Source organism: Primulina eburnea, chromosome 17, assembly GCF_022965805.1.
Source record: "Primulina eburnea isolate SZY01 chromosome 17, ASM2296580v1, whole genome shotgun sequence".
NCBI lineage: Eukaryota > Viridiplantae > Streptophyta > Magnoliopsida > Lamiales > Gesneriaceae > Primulina > Primulina eburnea.
In genome coordinates, this window is record NC_133117.1 from 4,698,729 (window position 1) to 4,718,232 (window position 19,504).

At 35.5% G+C, this 19,504-nt stretch overlaps 2 protein-coding genes across 2 annotated transcripts; one reads left to right on the forward strand and one right to left on the reverse strand.

Moving 5' to 3' along the window:
• Nucleotides 1-1,075: 1,075 nt before the first annotated feature.
• Nucleotides 1,076-7,922, forward strand: LOC140818765 (casein kinase 1-like protein 2). Its single transcript, XM_073178815.1, has 14 exons — nt 1,076-1,417; nt 1,512-1,552; nt 2,870-2,939; nt 3,040-3,188; nt 3,297-3,392; nt 3,479-3,549; nt 4,427-4,488; nt 4,583-4,646; nt 4,726-4,810; nt 5,211-5,337; nt 5,420-5,493; nt 6,510-6,573; nt 6,705-6,847; nt 7,178-7,922. The coding sequence occupies exons 1-14, from the start codon at nt 1,342-1,344 to the stop codon at nt 7,460-7,462; spliced, it is 1,407 nt and encodes a 468-aa protein (XP_073034916.1). The 5' UTR covers nt 1,076-1,341; the 3' UTR covers nt 7,463-7,922.
• Nucleotides 7,923-9,793: 1,871 nt separating this feature from the next.
• On the reverse strand, nt 9,794-10,201 carry LOC140818741 (uncharacterized). The gene has a single exon (XM_073178791.1). The coding sequence runs from the start codon at nt 10,199-10,201 to the stop codon at nt 9,794-9,796; it is 408 nt and encodes a 135-aa protein (XP_073034892.1).
• Nucleotides 10,202-19,504: the final 9,303 nt, after the last annotated feature.

The following is a 19,504-nucleotide window of genomic DNA, read 5'->3' on the forward strand; positions in this document are numbered from 1 at the left end:
ATATCATATCATAATATTATAACGAGTGTCATAATTTATTTTGTTTAAAAACTTTATAGGCTTTTATACTTGTCGTATCCCTTACCGGGAGTGTGGGATGTCGTCTTAACATCCTCCCAGGATTTATAACAAGTTTATGAAAAATTTATTTTTATTATTTCTAATAATAACATTATATTGTATATTAAATAAATACACAATAAATAAATAACAGTAAAATAAATATTATTACTTTTTGTTTAAAAACCGTATAGGCTTTTATATTTGTCGTATCCCTTACCGGGAGTGTGAGATGTCGTTTTAACATCCTCCCAGGATTTATAACAAGTTTATGAAAAATTTATTTTTATTATTTCTAATAATAACATTATATTGTATATTAAATAAATACACAATAAATAAATAACAGTAAAATAAATATTATTACTTTTGTTACTTTTTTCTTCTGTTTTCTTCTGTTTGGAGCTTGGAATAGTATGTAGGACTTTTAGAGCTTCGTGCTGATAACGTGTTGTGAAAAAGTAAAAATTTATGGTAAAAAGTAAAAATCTCAAACTCTCAAAATTTACCAAACTACACACTTTATAATATTTTTCTCTCTACTCAATTGTGATTTTCTTCACAAATGAGAGATCTATTTATAGAGTTTCATTACACATAATCCAAAAATAAAATACATCATTACCTACATCATCACACACAAATTTCTAACTTTACAACTCTTATTTTCAACATTCAAATATTCAACTATTACTTTTTCCATATTAAAATATATTATTTCAAACATTTTCTTTCTATAAATGCTTTTATTTATTTTCCAAAACGAAAAAATTTCCCCCGAAATTGACGTTTACATATGATTCAAATTTTTTTATTTTGTAATATTGTAATAAAAAAATAATATTGTATTATATTTAATAATTATTAATAATAAATTTAGGATGTGCGAGAGAATGGAAGGGTCACGTGTCTCACGTGACAGTGGTCCCCCACGACCCATCATCACCAGCGAACCCGATCCTATGCTTTCAGCGAAACGAAACCTACCACCACACGCGCACTCAACGCGTGCTGTCCACGCACATATCTTCCATTTTTCGAACACCTAAAAGCAACGTAAAAGAGTATATTTCGACCAAGATATGCAAATTCTTTTTCTTTACGTCTGCTAAACCTAGTGTGTTTTTCTTAAAGTGGGAATTAATTGCTTTCAATTCTTTCAATTCATGCTACAAATCCCTAAAACGAGCCTGTAAATCTCCGTATCTTTTTCCTGGAGTTTGGTTTCCGATGAATTTTGTGTGCGAGGAGGAAAGCTGAAATCTAGGTTTTTTTCGGTCAATGGAACCGCGAGTGGGGAACAAGTATCGATTGGGTCGGAAAATCGGCAGTGGATCCTTCGGAGAGATCTATCTTGGTACTTACAAATGTTTGATTTTCATGCAATTCCTTCGGTTTTGGACGTGACTTTGTCGATTCTGTGTTAATTGTTGGTTAATTTACTGGTGCAGGGACTAATATTCAGACTAACGAGGAGTTGGCAATTAAGCTCGTGAGTTGTGTTGTTTCCTTATTTTGTAGTGATTTTTTTTTCGTGTCATGAAAAATTGTTTGCTTCTCATTCACGAAGTTGTTTGGATGTTGATCATATGGTTGTGTAATTAATTAGTTGAGATTTTTGCTCGGGTTGAGCTGAATAATGAGGTCTCAACTCTCATGAGATCGTTTACTTTTCTATTGTTTGATTTTATATATGGATACATGCATGCATGCTGTCAATTTGTTATTTAATTGGGAATTGGGGTTCTTAGATTTCTTCTGTTGCGGAAGTATAATATGTTAGCTATGGTAAGTTCTTACCAACTGAGAGAATTAGTTATGTTCAGGAACTGTGGTGTGGGGTATGAAAGTTGAGACATACAGAGTGAATTTTGGTGGAATTCAAACTTTGAATTTACAGAGAATTTTCATTCTAATTGTCTTCATGTACTTGTGAATTTTGACTAGTTTATCGGTTCTAGAAACTTTGTTATTTTTATACTAAAATAATTGAAGTCCATGATTCTTTTTATATTTGAACAGAATAATTTCTCTTAGTTATGAATTACTAATGGAGATTTTGTTTCCCTTGGTGAGTTGGTGGGAAGGATGGAAATGACTTGATATTTTTGCATATCTTTTCCTCTATCATGGAAGATAACTAGATAAGTAGAATCTACAGGTACAGGATTCTGTAGCAGATTGCATGGTTAATGCTATGGCTAGATTTGTTTTAATCTTGTTATCACGCATAATGTGATTGTCGCTCTATTATGGCTATAGTATGTTGTTCCTAATATAGCTATATACTTTAAAATTACCGAAGTAGTTAAAAGTCAGTATCTGAAGCATATGCTTTGGTCTGAAACATATGCCTTGGTCATTTATTGCTATAGCTTGTTGTTTCTAAACATATCCATATCCGTTTAAATTGCCAAAGTGGTTAAAGGTCAGTATCCGAAACATATGATTTGGGGATAATAGTTCATTCCTAAATGGTTTAAGGTGGTGCTTCTTAGACTTCTTTTCCAATCTTTTAATCGGAAAGAAAAAAGATGGAACTACTTCCTTTTGTAATTAGAAAAATTGTTCTTTTCGGCTACTCAGAATTACAAGGAGAGTGTGCATAGTAATTCATTTTGGACAAGTTGAATTGGCTTCTCATACTTCCATCTTCTTGATAAACTTGAGCTATCTCGTGAACAGTAATCATTTCTACTGTTTGTTTCTTTCGTTGAGGAAGAGTGTGCAAGTTTGTTGTTTTGATCATTCAAAACTGTTCATTTGTTCGCATGGGATTCCAGATTTTTATCCTGTTTTATTGTTTCAGGAAAATGTAAAGACGAAACATCCCCAGTTGCTGTATGAGTCAAAACTGTACAGAATTTTACAGGGCGGAAGTAATGATTCATTTGGAATCTTGTTTTCATTCTTGATCTAGTGGTGGATTTTTCTCGAACATATTATGGAACCAAATTCTATTTGTTCATCACATTGCAGCTGGGGTACCGAATGTGAGATGGTTTGGTGTTGAAGGAGATTACAATGTTCTGGTTATGGACTTGCTTGGACCAAGTCTTGAAGATCTATTCAATTTTTGCAGTAGAAAACTTTCACTGAAGACGGTGCTCATGCTTGCAGATCAAATGGTTATTTTAAATTTCCTTATACTTGTTACCATCATGGCTATTGTAAGAATGCATTTTCTGTAGCATTTACTGATAAACATAGTTTTTTCGGCCTAATATTTCTTTCAGATCAATCGTGTTGAATTTGTCCATTCAAAATCATTTTTACATCGAGATATCAAGCCAGACAATTTCCTCATGGGCTTGGGACGGCGTGCGAATCAGGTTCCTTCACACGTGTTTCTGTGCTTTATTTGGAGGACTTCTACAGATATACTGATGTGACGTTTTAATTTTGACATTAATATTAGGTTTACATTATTGATTTTGGTCTGGCCAAGAAATACAGAGACAGTTCAACTCATCAGCATATTCCTTACAGGTGAAATGAGTGTCTTGATCACTTTCTCTGTTGACTTCCTTGCATCAGCATTGCTTTCAGCAATCATGCATAACTGACAACATTGACAATAATGGGTGGTTGGTTCTCGTGAACTACGTTTGTCAGAGTTATAAGAATGCAACTGTTTACAACTGCTTAACCTCTAGGAAGAGGGGTTACATCATAATTTTAATCAAGAAAGAGAAGGAGAATAAAATTACTTTTCAGATTAAAATCTGTTCAAAGTGAAGTAGATCAGAGTCTATTTACATTTTATCTTCTTGTGTTTAATCTTAGTATCATAACTCCATGTATGGAAGGCTTAGGTCGTCAATCGCTTGCATATCTTTGAAAAATTGTTCTCTCCCTATTCTTTATGAAGTTGTGCTGGTACAATTAAGTAATTAGGAACTAATGTACCTCGAAGTCAAGATTAAATGAGACTGTGCTCCACATAGTGGTAAATAAAAGTGACACCTCTTGAATGTGGGTGCTGATTTCATTTGTTTCTATCATGTATTATCATATTCATTTCCAAAAGTAAAAGTTGAATCAAGATGTCTCTGTTATCCACATTCTCAATAATAATAATAGATAATAGATTTACTCTATTTTATTGTATGTGTCCATTTTTTCTTTACATTCATGCTCGTCTTGTCTAGTCAAGTTTGACATGATTTTCTTTGGACTTACACCTGTGGATTAGACTTTATTGTGTTGACAAGTGATGAATTTTCTGAATCAAGCTCATCTTTACCTTTCTTCTGTTGTTCACCATTTCTCTCTCACTTGAGGGATGTAGTTCAGTGTGAAACATCGAGGTCTTCTTTAGATGACTTGTTTGGACTTTTAATATTTTTGTGCCTTCACAATGAAGGGAAAACAAAAACTTGACTGGAACTGCACGATATGCTAGCATGAATACTCACTTGGGTATTGGTATGGATCTCTCGATATTGTATTTAACTTCTTCCTTGCAATTATTTTAGTCTAATTTCTAACTTTACTGAGATGCTACTGATATGATTTTTAGAACAAAGCAGGAGAGATGATTTGGAATCTCTGGGATATGTCTTAATGTATTTTTTAAGGGGAAGGTAACTATTGGTTCAGAACTTCATGATTTTGGCTCCTAATTATGTGGAGATCTGTATCATTAATTTATACTCTGCGCAGCCTTCCTTGGCAGGGATTAAAAGCAGGAACTAAGAAGCAGAAATATGAGAAAATAAGTGAGAAAAAGGTTTCAACTTCTATTGAGGTAATCTTATGCCCAGTGTTGTAAATGGCGGTAGGTGGTGATGGGGCGGTAAGTGAGGCGGTTGAATTTTTTTTACTATTTTTATACATAATTATCTGTAATCATGTGATATATGCATAAATAAAATGAGGATGATTGGGTTGGCTATTATGTTTTGAATAGAATGTGTATAATGTATTAATAATTAGGGTTTTTAAAATTTTGTTGACTTTTGCTCGCCTCACCTGCCTCGGCAACCCCAACTTACCTTTGACCGCCTAAGGCGAAGGCTCACTGGTCGATGGCCACCTCCCTCCTAGGCATCCTCCATTTAGAACACTGCTTACGCCTGAACTTTGTGCTTGGTAGTATTCTTTCGTTTTTGTATGGAAGTTTATCTGTGATCTTGCATTTTCTTCAGTCACTGTGCCGGGGCTATCCAACCGAGTTTGCATCATATTTCCATTACTGCCGATCACTGCGCTTTGAGGACAAGCCAGATTATGCTTATCTTAAGAGAATATTCCGTGACCTCTTCATTCACGAAGGTCTGGAAAATTTGGTCAGAGAGTAGTGATTTTGTGAACTCCTTTCAGTTCTGAATCTGTAATGCATGTATATTTGCTTCAGGTTTTCAGTTCGATTATGTTTTTGATTGGACTATCTTGAAGTATCAGCAGTCACAGATGGCCACTCCTTCCCGGGTAAGTGATTTAAATTTTATTGTGCTAAAAATAAAGTATAATTAGGTTTTGTTGCATGAGTATGGTACTTGATTTTTTTGATGAGCTTAAATACTGTGTTTTCCGAAAATTCCATTCCGTCTGATATGATATTAAAGCAACATGATACTTCATTTTGCTTTTGAGTGATTCCAAGATGTCCATTCCCTGCATTTTTTTAAACTCCAGTCAAACATTTGTGTTCTCTTTTCCATATTGTATGAAGCCTTAGAGATATGCCACATGAAGCATCTTGTAAGTGTTCGACTTCCATTTACATACTCTATTGGATCAATGACAAAGACATTGTTAAAAAAATGATGAAATGAAAATTGGATTCATGTGACTGGAGAAAGATTTCCCATTCCTTAGCCGGAAAAATATGTGGCTATGAAAGAGGGATTAGGTGGAAAAATTGACTGTGTAATGGATACATTTTATATATTAGTTTCACGTTTGTAAGATAGCTTATTGTTATTTACATCAAGAGAGAGTTTAGCGACATCCCTGGGCAATTTTTTTGGTTCAGAGTGACCAAATCATGCACTGTTACCGTTCACTCTCTTCTCAAAATTTAAGTCGACATAGTATCGGAGAATTGGAATGACTTAACTTAAAGCTAACCTTAATGCTGCTAGCTAGCAGCGCCTTTCTCAGCAGAAAGCAGACTGAAAGGCATCAGCTGTTTCAGGTTACTGTCTAAGCAAACCCAGTATTAGAACTCCTTGAGTAAAGTGTCTACCTTTATTTATTGCAATCAATGCTGCGAGTGCTTTCTCTAGGTCATCCATTCCAATGCACGTTTTGTGTCTTGTTTAAGTTTGGTTGAAATCAGTTTTTTTAATACGTATTTAAATCTCCAGCTTAAGTGACCTATTGGCTTGAGTGATGAGTCATGACAAACAATGTGAATCCCCCCTGGTTCCTTACCTCCTATCGATCTGGGAAATTTTCTGTTCATTATTTTCATTTGAGAAAACAATGTATGCTTGTTTCAGGGCCCAAGTGCTGTTATGACCTCAGGACTGCCCCCTGCGATTCCTAATGGTGAAAGGTTGCCAGGTACTTTTCCATGCATCTGTTGTCCACCTTTCTTATTCTGGATCAGCTTATTTACGGTAGCTTACTATTAAGATTTATGCAAGATCTCTAGTCCATATATTTTTCCAAAATTTATGTGGTTTTTATTGTAGGTGGTGAGGAAGAGGGGAGGCAAGGAGGAACTTCTTCAGCCGATCCGCCCAGAAGGAGGAGTTCTGGACAGGTTGTAAATGCTGGAAGCTTTTCTAGAAATAAAAGCCCTGTTGCAAATGATTCAACAAGCAAAGATGCCATGGTAAGCCGTAATTTTAGCCCAATCTGGCTGTAGATTAAAGCTCTGTGGTTGTTGTAGGTACAGCTGGATTTGAACATGCGACCCAGTTGGTTCCATTTCAATGTTCTACAGACTAATCTGAACAAAGTTCCTAATATCATGAGATAGCATGATTCAGTTAGAATAGATTGGTGCTTCTTGGTTTGAGTAGCCAAGCTCGAGAGAGAATGAATAACTCAACAAGTTTCACCAAAAACAAAAATCTGAGCGCATTTTATAATTTCATATACTTGTGTCGCCTGTTCATTTTGGCCTGTATTATTTTGTAAATTGCATGGTTGGATTTTGCAGCAGTCAAGCTCCACTTTGTTTGGAAGGTCTAGTGGATCACTGTGGCGAGGTGCTGTTTCTGGAAGTCGCGAAACATTAACATTGGGAAACGATTCTGAACCCAATCGTTTTCATACTCCTGAAACCAGTCCAGCAACGATAAACAAAATATCAAGTGGACAAAGAATCTCACCCCTTGGTGGATCCTCGGAGCCAAAGCATATTTCCTCTGGGAGGAGCAATCCTACCACAAAGAATTACGATTCCACAATAAAGGGTATGGAAAGCTTGCACTTTGATGATTAAGAACGTTGTCGTTCTCGAGCGCCACCTACATCCTAACAGTCCCGTAAGTCATCAAATTGTGTTATAGACATGAGATCAGATTTAAGAACCTTGATAATTCTCTTCCGGAAAGATGTGAATTCCAATATCAAGAGAACAGTTGTGCTCACAACGATTCATAAAAACGCCAAGAGTGGATTGTGTAACAGAGTCAGAGAAGGAGAAGTTATGTTCCTTCAATTGAGTTGTAGTGGCGTGGGTCTTTAATACCATGTCCCCTTGCTCTTATTTTATAACCTTTGGATAATCCTTCCGTCTCTCACTTAATTTTAGATTTAACTTGTGGAGTATCCATTTTCACTATTACTTATCAGTTCCAAACCTCTTAATACTGTAAGTATCCCTGCTTTTCCATGTTCGGGTTACTAAATTGTGCAGTCACTTAAATTATATAATTGATAAATCCTCCTCTTAAAATGAAGTATCGTCTTCCAAATATGGTAAGTAGTATTCCCCTGGGCACGACCTGTTTCGGCCCTCACCCAGTTTCAATGTCTTCAAAGAAAACTTTGTGCTGCTAGCTTATTCCAGCGGGTCGAGTGTCAAATGACTCAAATCTCAAGTCAGTCAACGAGAGTGACTCGAGCTGTGTCAAATGACTCAAATCTCAAGTCATTCAACGAGAGTGACTCGAGGCTCAGATTGTCAAGAAAGGCTTTGTAGGTTTCACAAAGGAGCCGGTCGTCATCTTGCAAGTGGATATGTATTCAAATTCTATGCGTGATTCATTAAAATTTGTGTTTCCTCTCGTTCAACAGCAGCTGATTCATACAAGAAAGATCGTATCCACATCTACATGTAGAACAATGATTTGTTTCCTTGAAAGACATTCAAAGTGACTAAATTGGCTGATCCAATCCAATTGTATAAAATCATAGGTCGAATACGATGGTTTTGGAAGCAGTATCAGCAGAACATTAGCAGTTACGTATACATACACGATGATGATACACAACTCTTCTCCTCCTTTGATTTAAATGTCGTCAACACATGGAAAATCCTAAATAAAAATACCAAGATTACAAAGGAGTCGTACCATCCGATGAGGTAATGTGTAGAAGCAAAAAATATAACCCAGTTCAGCATATCAAACTGCATCACAACCCGCCAAAGTTGTCCAATAAAATATATCGAAGGTACACACAAACAAGGACCTTATAGATTATCCATATCAACACATCTCTATTTAAACTAATCTGCTTACACAAGTGTTTATTTGTAAATTTTCAAACATCAGAAAGCTGATCTACACAAGGGACTTAACCTTGGAGGGATGTATCGATGTGTTATGCTTTACCATCAACGCTTGGAAGCAAATCGCGTGAACTCATTCTGTAAGAACACAAGCACGCGAAAAAACAGTTGAAGAAACACCATAAATGAAGGATTAGCCCAATGATTATGAACAATAGCCAGCATTTGAAAAAGGGTTTTGTTGAATTAGAGCTATGAACTTTTCCCTTTTTTTTTACAGATGCTTAAATTGGTCCCTCAATTCTTATCAGTTGAACCAAAACCATGACCATCGAGGTTGTAAGACCAGATAATAAACTTGTTTCGGTCTCATGGGCCCCGGCGAAACAGAGTTTTGGGGTAGAGAGGCAAGCAAGCTCTAAGGAATAGAGGTAGATGGGTGAAACTTGAATTTTTTCAGAAAACTTCACATAAGATTGTAATTTCTTTTGTCTCTTCCTACAACTCGCAAAATAAAATTCTGTATTTCAGAAGAACCGGGACGGTTACGACGAAATCAAATAAGATTACAGATCATCCACGACGAGCATAGCATATGCAAGGGAACCAGAATTGTAATCAACAGCAAAATAAAGCAACTTCAAATATACAAGTGAACCAAATTGCCCAGTAGCAAAGCATACGTTGTCCTAAGATTAGTTAAGTTTTGGGAACGAATCACGTGTGTGAGCGTCTTAAAAACAACTGCAAGAAACAGAGAACTAGAAAGCAAATGATACCAGCATACATGTTATTGCCAGAAAACAATGCAGATGGGTAATGCATAAGGAAAACAAACTGTTGAAAGAACCCCATTTCTTGTACAATTGTTCATCAACAAATTATATATAAAGTACTCAATTATTCATGATAAGTACATACTTTCCACCCATTCTTCCTTTCCGACCTTAGCTTAGCTGACTCATATCCAAGATTCCCGTACACCAAACAACACATATCAATACACAAGTAGATCATATCAAGGACGAAGACAGGTACCAAGAACAACAAAAACATGGATCTTATTACATTTAATTTAGACCATTTATCAGAAAATCTTCATCTATATCCATAGATCATCAGATTACACCTCTCTTTAATCCATCTAAAGCTTTTCTTTAGAGAACCCTTAACTTTACCTTCAACAGTGTAAGCCTTGTAGCTAGCGACCCTCTTCTTCCTCTGCAGCTCAGGATCAGTAAAGTTCCAACTTTTGGAACTCACACCATTTGTTGATTTGCCTTTCTTGAACTTCCACGGGTCTCCGGCCGCCGGAACCACGATATCCATCTGCCCATTGGTTTGTACAGAAGATGTTGCGTATGATGCGCTGTAGCAACGCAGATCTTGCATCCCATTTGGGTTCGACGAGACTCCATCGTAATTGTCGCCGCCGAGATGATAGTTGTGAGTGTTGTCCAGTTGAATTCTTGGGTCCTTGTGCGATTTGGATCTGAAATCCTCCATGTTTCCAAGAGTTTCTTGGCCTTTTTCTTGATTTTCTTCGCTGGTGGGTTTCCTTTCCTACTTGCTAATAGTCCATTTATGTGGGATTCGGTGTTTTGGTAGCTGATTTTAATTATCTTGATTACCTCGCTAAGATGACGATGTTTTGTACAAGATTACTGTAATATCTGGCGATAATCACGAGGCTGTCTTTTTTTAAAAAAAAAAAACCAAAAAATATTTACATATAATAATTTAATTTAACACAGAGGAGTTGGATTTGAAATCCATGTATTTCGAAACAGAATGAATTTTAAATGAGCAAAAATTTGTATGAGACAGTCTAACGGGTCATATTCGTGAGACGGATCTCTTATTTGGGTCATCTATGGAAGAGTATTACTTTTTATGCTAAGAGTATTACTTTATATTGTGAATATAGGTAGGGTTGATCCGTCTCACAGATTAAGATCCGTGAGACGGTCTCACATGAAACCCACTCTTTTAAATGATACAATTATTGGATGAACTTGAAATTCATCATAATTAACATGAAATAGTATATAAATATACAACATATAGATTTGAAATTTACGATCTTACTTCTCTAAATAACAAAAATACATTTGAAATCTTTCAATCCAAACCCAACATTCATAAATTTTATGAGAAATATTACCATTATATTACATTATTATAAACAAAAAAAATATCGGTGATTGAATATTTTGTGGGACTTACCTTCGAATCCAAAAGGATGAAACACAAAATTTATAATCTTTCTTGAAGAAGACAATTATAAATTCTTGTAATATATATTTTAATCTTTGACTTGATCATGGGAAAATTTCGAAGAGAAAATGATTATTATATATTACATTTATCTCTTATAATATATTAAATGTTAGTTCTTCGATTATCAACATATATGTCAACTTTCAAAAAAATATAAATGACCTACATGATTTAATGATATTAAAATAAAAAAATGAAATACTCTCGATATAAAGATAACATCGTACTTGATTTTCCTTACGGTCAATGAATCAAATGTTATTACACTACTTATGTGCTAAGATCGAAAACGTCGTTCACACTCCTCACACTAACACGTTAAGTGACATGACACTCTTTAATTAGATGGCCAATGTAATACTTATATTACTTGTTTACACATGATTAAATTAGGTATTTGAATTATAAAATTTCAATTTTACTTCGTCATTTTTATCTTTTTTGTAGTTTATTTTTTTCCCTCACATGAAGGTGATGTGACATCTATACAGCATTTGTGGGGACCCGGACGCTAATCCTCTTTTAATCATGATTGGGACTAATTAATCAATTATAATAAACATGGTCTAAATTTTTTTTTAAAATGCGGAAGGTAATGGAATCAAACTTCTATACATATCAATATAAAAGTACAAATCTGATAAAATATACAATCATACATACTCAGGTTCAACAACTACTATCAAGTGTTTAAACCCTAGCTCTAGTCCAAGTCCGGTATCACCACTCTAATCTCAGTCTGTCTTCACCTCTGTGACCCTGTACCTGTCCCACCTGTTGTCATGCACACATACAAACAAGACAACAGCCGGATAACTCCGGTGAGATATGAATATCCCAGTATAAACAATGTATACATGCAATCATATAAAACATATATAAAAGCATAAACAATCATCAAAACATGTATCTAGTCTGACTACATGAATTAATGACTCGTGATCTAATCTTATCTTATCTCAAATCTAGGGATCCCAATCTAATTTAGACTTTGGTATGCTGTATCGAGTGTGTCTGAGATAGACGTCGGTCTACATCTGAAGCTCGTCGATACACCGTAAGTCTAGAGTCTTATCGGTTCTGAGAAAGACTCGGCGGTTCTGCCCTAGCTAGGATGTCTGCCCTAGACTCGGACTCTGACTTTGTTCTAAGTCAATACATGCACATATCAATCTGATAATCTACAACTATCAATGCAATATCAATCTGATAATCTGCAAATATCAATGCAATAAAATAAAGTATGTGATTTAGGGAAACTCAAGTCAAACCTAACTTGAGTTGTACAACCCCAACTCAACATTAATTTATACATTTCTTGCTGTCGCTCTGATACAATCGAAGTCTCGATTCAAAGTCTGTCACTGTTCAATCTGGCAATGACAATATCAATATATTCTGTATCAATAATCTAATCAAATCACAACATCTCTGTTTTATCAAATTCTGACAGTGCAACAGTACAATCTTGCGATACTGATAATACTATATCAGTCTATATCAATTCCAATCATTTACAATCAACCACCATACAAATCTGATATCAATTCTAGTCAATGTCATTCTGAAATTCATAACAATTCCATATTCAGTCCGTTTCTTAATATGACTTCGATTCTACACTGTCTAACATGTCAAGAACAACATATATGACGTGTATTCAATTCCAACAACATCATAATTCCAAAACATGTCAAAACGTAATAAAACTTACGTCCAGTTGAAGCCTACGTTGATAGGAACACGGTACCGAAGTCGGATTTAAAATCTAACGGATTGAAATATAAAGGCGTAAGGATTCTAGGCTATTCTCGGAAGTCTCCTCCTTATTTCTGAAGGATATCACGTTTGTATGTATATATATCCACCTTGCATGTTAATGGAACGTGGCATATTTTCTTGCATTTTGGTCGGCGCTCGAGCGGTGCAAAACTACCGCTCGAGCGCGGCAGTTTCTGTCCAACAATTTCTGAAGGCACCCTTGGCGCTCGGGCGATCAAAATCTACCGCCCGGGCGCCGAACCTTCTGCCTGTAACGTGAATTACCGAAACATTGGCGCTCGGGCGGTTGTTTTCTACCGCTCGGGCGCCACTAGTTCTGTCCCCACATTATGTAATTCATAAGTTTGGCTTAATTCGATCTCGTAATGGCCCGGCTATAATCACATTAGTTTATACTCAATAATATCCACTTAACATGATATAAAATCTAGGGCATTACAGCATTGATGTGACACTGACATATGTATTACCACTTTAGCAATCCAAATGAAAAATAATTAAAATCATAAAAAATCAGAAGATGCATGACTAAATCAAAAATCTTATAATATAGACGACTAAATTTGCAAAGATATAAACATACATAAATAAAAAACAACAGTTTTCCCTAAAAATGACATATTGTACTATAGTCTATAAGCATATTATTAGGTATCCTCTCTATTTATTTATTAATTATTTTATTTAAATCGATAGGGATTTAAACCAAAATTTCCATATGTCCCAACTCCCAACTAAAGGTTGATGAGAAGATTAGACGTATGTGTAATTGTGTATAAGTAGTAAATCAAAGCACGTGGTATAATGGTTGTGAAATGCATATATATATATATATATATATATATATATGTTATGGTCGTGATTTTTTTTTTTTTGGTTCTAGAAAATTAGGAAATGAACGGTATTAACTAGGGCTGCAAACGAACCGAACATGTTCGCGAGTTTTTCGAGCCGGCTCGATAAATATTCGATTCGTATTCGAACTTATCGAATTTGAGCCGAACTCGAACACGTTCGAACTTTTTTTCGAGCTGAACTCGAGCCCAAATTATTTTGTTCGATAGCTCGCGAATAGTTCGCGAGCCTTAATATTTTATTAATATAATATAATTATATATATATATATATATATATATATATATATATATATATACATTTCGAATATTTCGAGCATTTCGAGCTTTCCAACCTTAATATCCGAGCAATAATTCGAATAGTTCACGAATATATTCGAATATTTCGAGCCGAACTCGAACTCGAACTTCATTTCGAGCCGAGCTCGAGCCCAAATATTTGAAATTATCGAACTTCGAATCGAGCTCGAACTCGAATATACCTATTTCGAGCCGAATTCGAGCCTGACTTTTTTACTATTATTCGGTTCGATTCGGTTCGTTTGCACCCCTAGTATTAACGAATGAAATAAGACATGACATTGGAATAAAATGAAAATGAGAATGAAATGATAGTTATATTTCATTTCAATTATTGGTACCGAGAAAAATGTAAAAAGAATCGAATCAACTTTTTTTAACAATCTAATATTTTTTATTAAAAAATAAAAATAATAATTTATTCAAGAAATATTATTATTAAAATAATAATTATCGATGTTATATAATTATTTTAAAAATAATGTTATTATATGATTATATTAATATTTATTTTATGATTTTATTTGTATTATGTTTTTATATACTAAACATCATTATTAAATTATTATCATTTTATATTTTTATTATTTATATAAGTATAAATTATTTTATTATTTTTAATATAAGTATTATTTAATATTATGCATTGTTTTATTTATTATTATCATAATAAATAATAATCATAATATATTATTTATTATTATTATTATTATTATTGTTATCTGAATATATATTTAAATTAGCTAAACTAAATAAGGTAAATATTTTTGTAAGATAGATTAGAATTGAGAGTGGGAATAATAATTATCATTTAAAATTGATGGAATTACCATTCCCATGAATACATGAATAGTCACTCTTTTATGAAAAGAGCATTCTTATTTCAATGTCTTACCAAATACGAGCACATGGAATGAGACGAGAATGTTCATTCCATTCTCATCTCATTCTTTCGTACCAAGCATGTCTATCATCGAGCAATTCTTCAGAAAAAAGCTACAGAACTGCACGAATTTTCGCTTGACGTGGATTGTCTAAATTTGCTCACTTTGCCGGAAACTATGGATCATGAAGATCAATTTCACAGTTTACTAGTCGGAATCAGCAATGAGTTATTGCTATATGGTCGATCATCTTTATATATAAGATCCTTTAATATTTGGCTATGAGATATGCAATCCTATATCCGGGCAAGCCCTTCCTCGATGCGAAGGCCAAAAAACTTTACTGAAAATATATTTTTTTGATATACGATACTTATGGATAAGACAATAAATTGTAAAATAATGATAATATATTTTTTCTTCGACAAAAAACAAAATTATTCATTTTGTGTCACATTTTAAAAGCTAAAAACATGTTTTTTTAGCCCAAATCAATTAAACAAGAATCCAACTTGGCTGGGAGCAATTTAATTAGCCAAAATCCATGAAGTCCAAGCCCCAGCCCAATAGATGAAACCCAAGGAAAGTTGCAGTTGGCCCAGTAAAGGAACGTTGCTGCCAGTTACGGCCATTACCCAAGGTGGAAGATCGTGGGATGATCGTGGAAAGGAGCAGATGATAGACAGAGTGTGTCAAAAGAGAAGGGAAGGGAATCAGAAAAAGCACCGACAAAAAAATCGACAAAAAAATCTACAGCAACTTCTCTGCAACTTTGCTCTCCTATACTTAGTCGTATTTTTTTATTTCCAGCAATCGTCTTCCATAGATTTCAAAATGTTTATTCAAGTTTCTTGTAAAAACTTTGTTCGAATTTGTAACGGCATAATAAATATTGATGTTGCTTATGAATTCCTCCTTTAATTTCATTATATTCCTCATTTCACGTTTTTATTTTTGGAGTCATTTCGAGGGAATTAGAACAAATGATCGAATCGAGATTCGCAACGCCTGATTAGAAGTCAGATTATTTCACAAATTCGGCACGAACACGTGCCTGGCACGCCCGCAAATTTCGTGACAAACAAGTTGGCACGCCCAATGAGACTAAATGCCTCCAAAGCGTACTGAGAAGAATGAAGGAATTCCTCCATCACAGAGAAAAGATCGTCGTCCACAGGAGGAAGAGACCGATGTTGATGGAAGATCAGTGGAACGACTGGTACACAAGTTCGAAGAAGAGGCTGTGAAGGAAGGAATTTCATTTTCTGGTGGTGAGGGACTTCCAGCAACTATTATGTTGTCCATGGAGAAAAATATCCGTGGGGATCTCAACGAAATGACCAAAGTCTTTTATTGCTGTTATGATGGAAGTTATGGCAGAAATAAGGGAATGGAGGAAGTCTTTGAAGGAAGAGAATAAGTCACCAAAAGATGATAAACCTAAGGAAACTGGAACTAAATTGTCTGAAGACCAACGCCAGGGATCGGGGAATCCTCAAGCAGGTGAAAATCACTGCTTAGAAGAATCACTGACTCTCGGGTTTGTTGGGGAAGGAAGGTATACTCCTCCACACAGGATGGAATATGAGTTGGATCCTAAACGGCAAAGTTACAGTAACGGTAAACAAGTAGCATGGAATATGTTTGCTGTCACTTCTCCTAGCAAGCATCCAGAGATGTATGGTGATGGGAGAATTCATGGGTGTTCAGTTCCAGGTTCGGGGAATAACACTCGGGGGACAAATTATTCTCCGCACCCATTGCGAAAAACTCTAGTCTTGGAATCTGAGACTGTACATGATGTTATTCAAGAGTATATGGCCCGGGAGTGAGGCTATTCAACCGATCAGAGTTTCAGAAGCCATACCCCGATGTTGTTGATCGTGAAAATCCTTACCCACGAGGATATCACATTTCAGACTTTACTTTATACTCGGGGGAAGACCGTCAATCTAACATGGAACATGTGGCGATGTTTACAATACAGTGTGGGGAACTAGCAAATTTGGATAATTTTTCCAACTACAAGTTACATTTGTTTCCCATTTCATTGACTAGTACTGCTTTTATTTGGTATGCCACACTGCCTCGAAAAATGATGTTTGAGGTAAAGGAGAACAAGACAGAAACTTTTCATGGAAAAGGCCGCTGTCACAGTGGAGATGATATGTATTATAGTGGGAGGAATATGAGGTACAGTAGGGGATCCATGGCCAAAAGGCCGGAGAACCAGTACCTCGGAAAGGTTTCATTTCATGGGTCAATGAATGGCGAGGGGAGGAGTGACCGACAGTCATTCCAGAAGCTAATACAGAGGCCACCACCTCTAGACACCGATAATAGATATGAAAGAAAATATCGTTTTGTTATTGCTCCCAGAGCAATCCCCAATGGTGTATGGAAACGGTTGGAGCATCCAAAGTTCCCAAAACCGCTTTCTCGGACCCAAAAAAGACGTTTGTTGAGAGAAAAAGCTGTTGAGCGCAGATCTAAGGTGGATGAATCATTCAAAGAAAAGAAAATATTTGAGGAGGAATATGGAGGTAGCAAGGAAGAAGAGTTACAAATGGAGGATTTAATCTTAGCTCCGGCTCAGATGAAAGATCGACAGCCGGAGACGGATGTTTTATTAAGATGGAATAGATGAGAAGTATTGTACAAAGTAGGCTGGATAGCCACTTTGGCTAATTTTGAGATATTGACTTGTAGAAAGTTTCTATAATATGCGAGGAATAGGCTTTTAAGCCATTCTCCACTAAACTTGTTTGCAAATAGTGATGGACCATCTGTGAATAAATAAAAAGAAAATTTGCTCATGGAATCCTTTGCAGCTGATGTGATTTTATTAGAATAATGTGTTGTCTTGATAGTCGAATTGATGACGTATAAAGCACGTTTATTACATATTTCGATACTTTGATGATGTTTGGAAAGTATGGGTGATAATGAGCAATGGTGATAACATGTTGTGATAATATTGAAGAAAACTGGCTATTTAGCCGTTGTTCTTAATTTATTTTACAGAAATCCGGGCAGAGTTTCCCCTGTAAACGTGACATCCCAGAAATACAAATACATGAAAACAAATCCCAAGCAGCATGTATAAGGTAAACAATATGTTTCCAACAACAAAATTTGACTTTCAAGCTACTTTTCCAACTCTACACATCATAAAAGACACTTGCCAAACAATGGCAAACAAGTGCAAAAAAGATATTCATCAAAGCTTGGTAATTTTCTTTTGGATTGGCCGGCGGCACTACCATGAGGATTTTTCATCTCCATTGATCTTTAAGCTTGCAAGAAATCCAAAAAATGGGATATCATCCTCAGTGAATTTGGTGGAGCATCACAATTCCTTGTGCTGGTGCATTTTTTTAAGTACATAGAAGATTATATAAGTTGCACAAGCTATAGACCAAGCTCTGAATATGCACAACAAGGAAGTTGCTCTGTTGAGGTACAAGAAGTGAGCTCGAGTGACATAATTAATGATGGTCCGGAGAAATTGTTGGAAGCTTCTGAAATAGTGGAAAAGTTCCAAGAGGAAGAATGTGCAAATTACGAAATGCCGATTTCAAGAAACATGTTGGAAAATATTGAAGACGTTGACGGTGGTGCTCTCTGAGATATTTTTAGAAGACAATATGTCTCAAAATTGGAGGAATATGTGAGGAAGCACTACAAGGAGTTCAGACACATATATGAGAATCCCTTGCCACAAGTGTTGCAAGGTGTTGCTCATCAAAAAACTCATTCAAACATAGACACAAACACCTTGAGAGCAGCATGAAATGTGGCAAATTCTACTGTGTTTTTGTGATAGAGGATTGGGAAAAATGGTGAAATATACATATCTTGAGAAGGTGTGGCTTGATGTAAAAAAGTTTGATGATGACAATTTTCAGAAACTTGGATGCCATCACAAAGGCGATGTATTCGGCAGCGACATGTGACATGGGATCTCCATGAGTGGTTGAGTAGTTGTCTCAAAGTGAAGGAAGATTGGTTGTGAAAGGCAGTGAAAATGGGAGGATTTTGAGGGAAGAAGGCAAGGAAGAAGTTTATAAGGAGGAAAACCACACTGCTACCTTTTCTTTTTTCTCCTCATCTGTCTCCTCATCATATATGTCGTGTTAGCATTTGGGCCCAACTTATAAACGGGTCAATACATTAGAATCATTACACATATAGCCAAATTGGCCCATGAGCTAAATTGGCTACGGGGGGCAATTGTTTAGCCCAAATCAATTAAACAAGGACCCAACTTGGCTGGGAGCAATTTAATTAGCCAAAATCCATGAAGCCCGAGCCACAGCCCAATAGATGAAGCCCAAGGAAAGTTGCAGTTGGCCCAGTAAAGGAACGTTGCTGCCAGTTACGGCCATTACCCTAGGTGAAAGATCGTGGAAAAGAGCAGCTGATAGGCAGAGTTTGTCAAAAGAGAAGGGAAGGGAATCAGAAAAAGCACAGACAAAAAAATCGACTGCAACTTCTCTGCAACTTTGCTCTCCTATACTTGGTCGTATATTTTTATTTCCAGCAATCGTCTTCCATAGATTTCAAAATGTTTATTCAAGTTTCTTGTAAAAACTTTGTTCAAATTTATAACAGCATAATAAATATTGATGTTGCTTATGAATTCCTCCTTTAATTTCATTATATTCCTCATTTCACGTTCTTATTTTTGGAGCCATTTCGAGGGAATT

Excerpts from the sequence above, each read along its gene's own strand:
- LOC140818765 (XM_073178815.1), top strand. The coding sequence starts at position 1,342 with ATGGAACCGCGAGTGGGGAACAAGTATCGATTGGGTCGGAAAATCGGC. Across the intron at positions 5,338-5,419 it reads TGACCTCTTCATTCACGAAG|GTTTTCAGTTCGATTATGTT; the intron begins GTCTGGAAAATT and ends TATTTGCTTCAG. Across the intron at positions 6,848-7,177 it reads CAACAAGCAAAGATGCCATG|CAGTCAAGCTCCACTTTGTT; the intron begins GTAAGCCGTAAT and ends TGGATTTTGCAG.
- LOC140818741 (XM_073178791.1), bottom strand. The coding sequence starts at position 10,201 with ATGGAGGATTTCAGATCCAAATCGCACAAGGACCCAAGAATTCAACTG.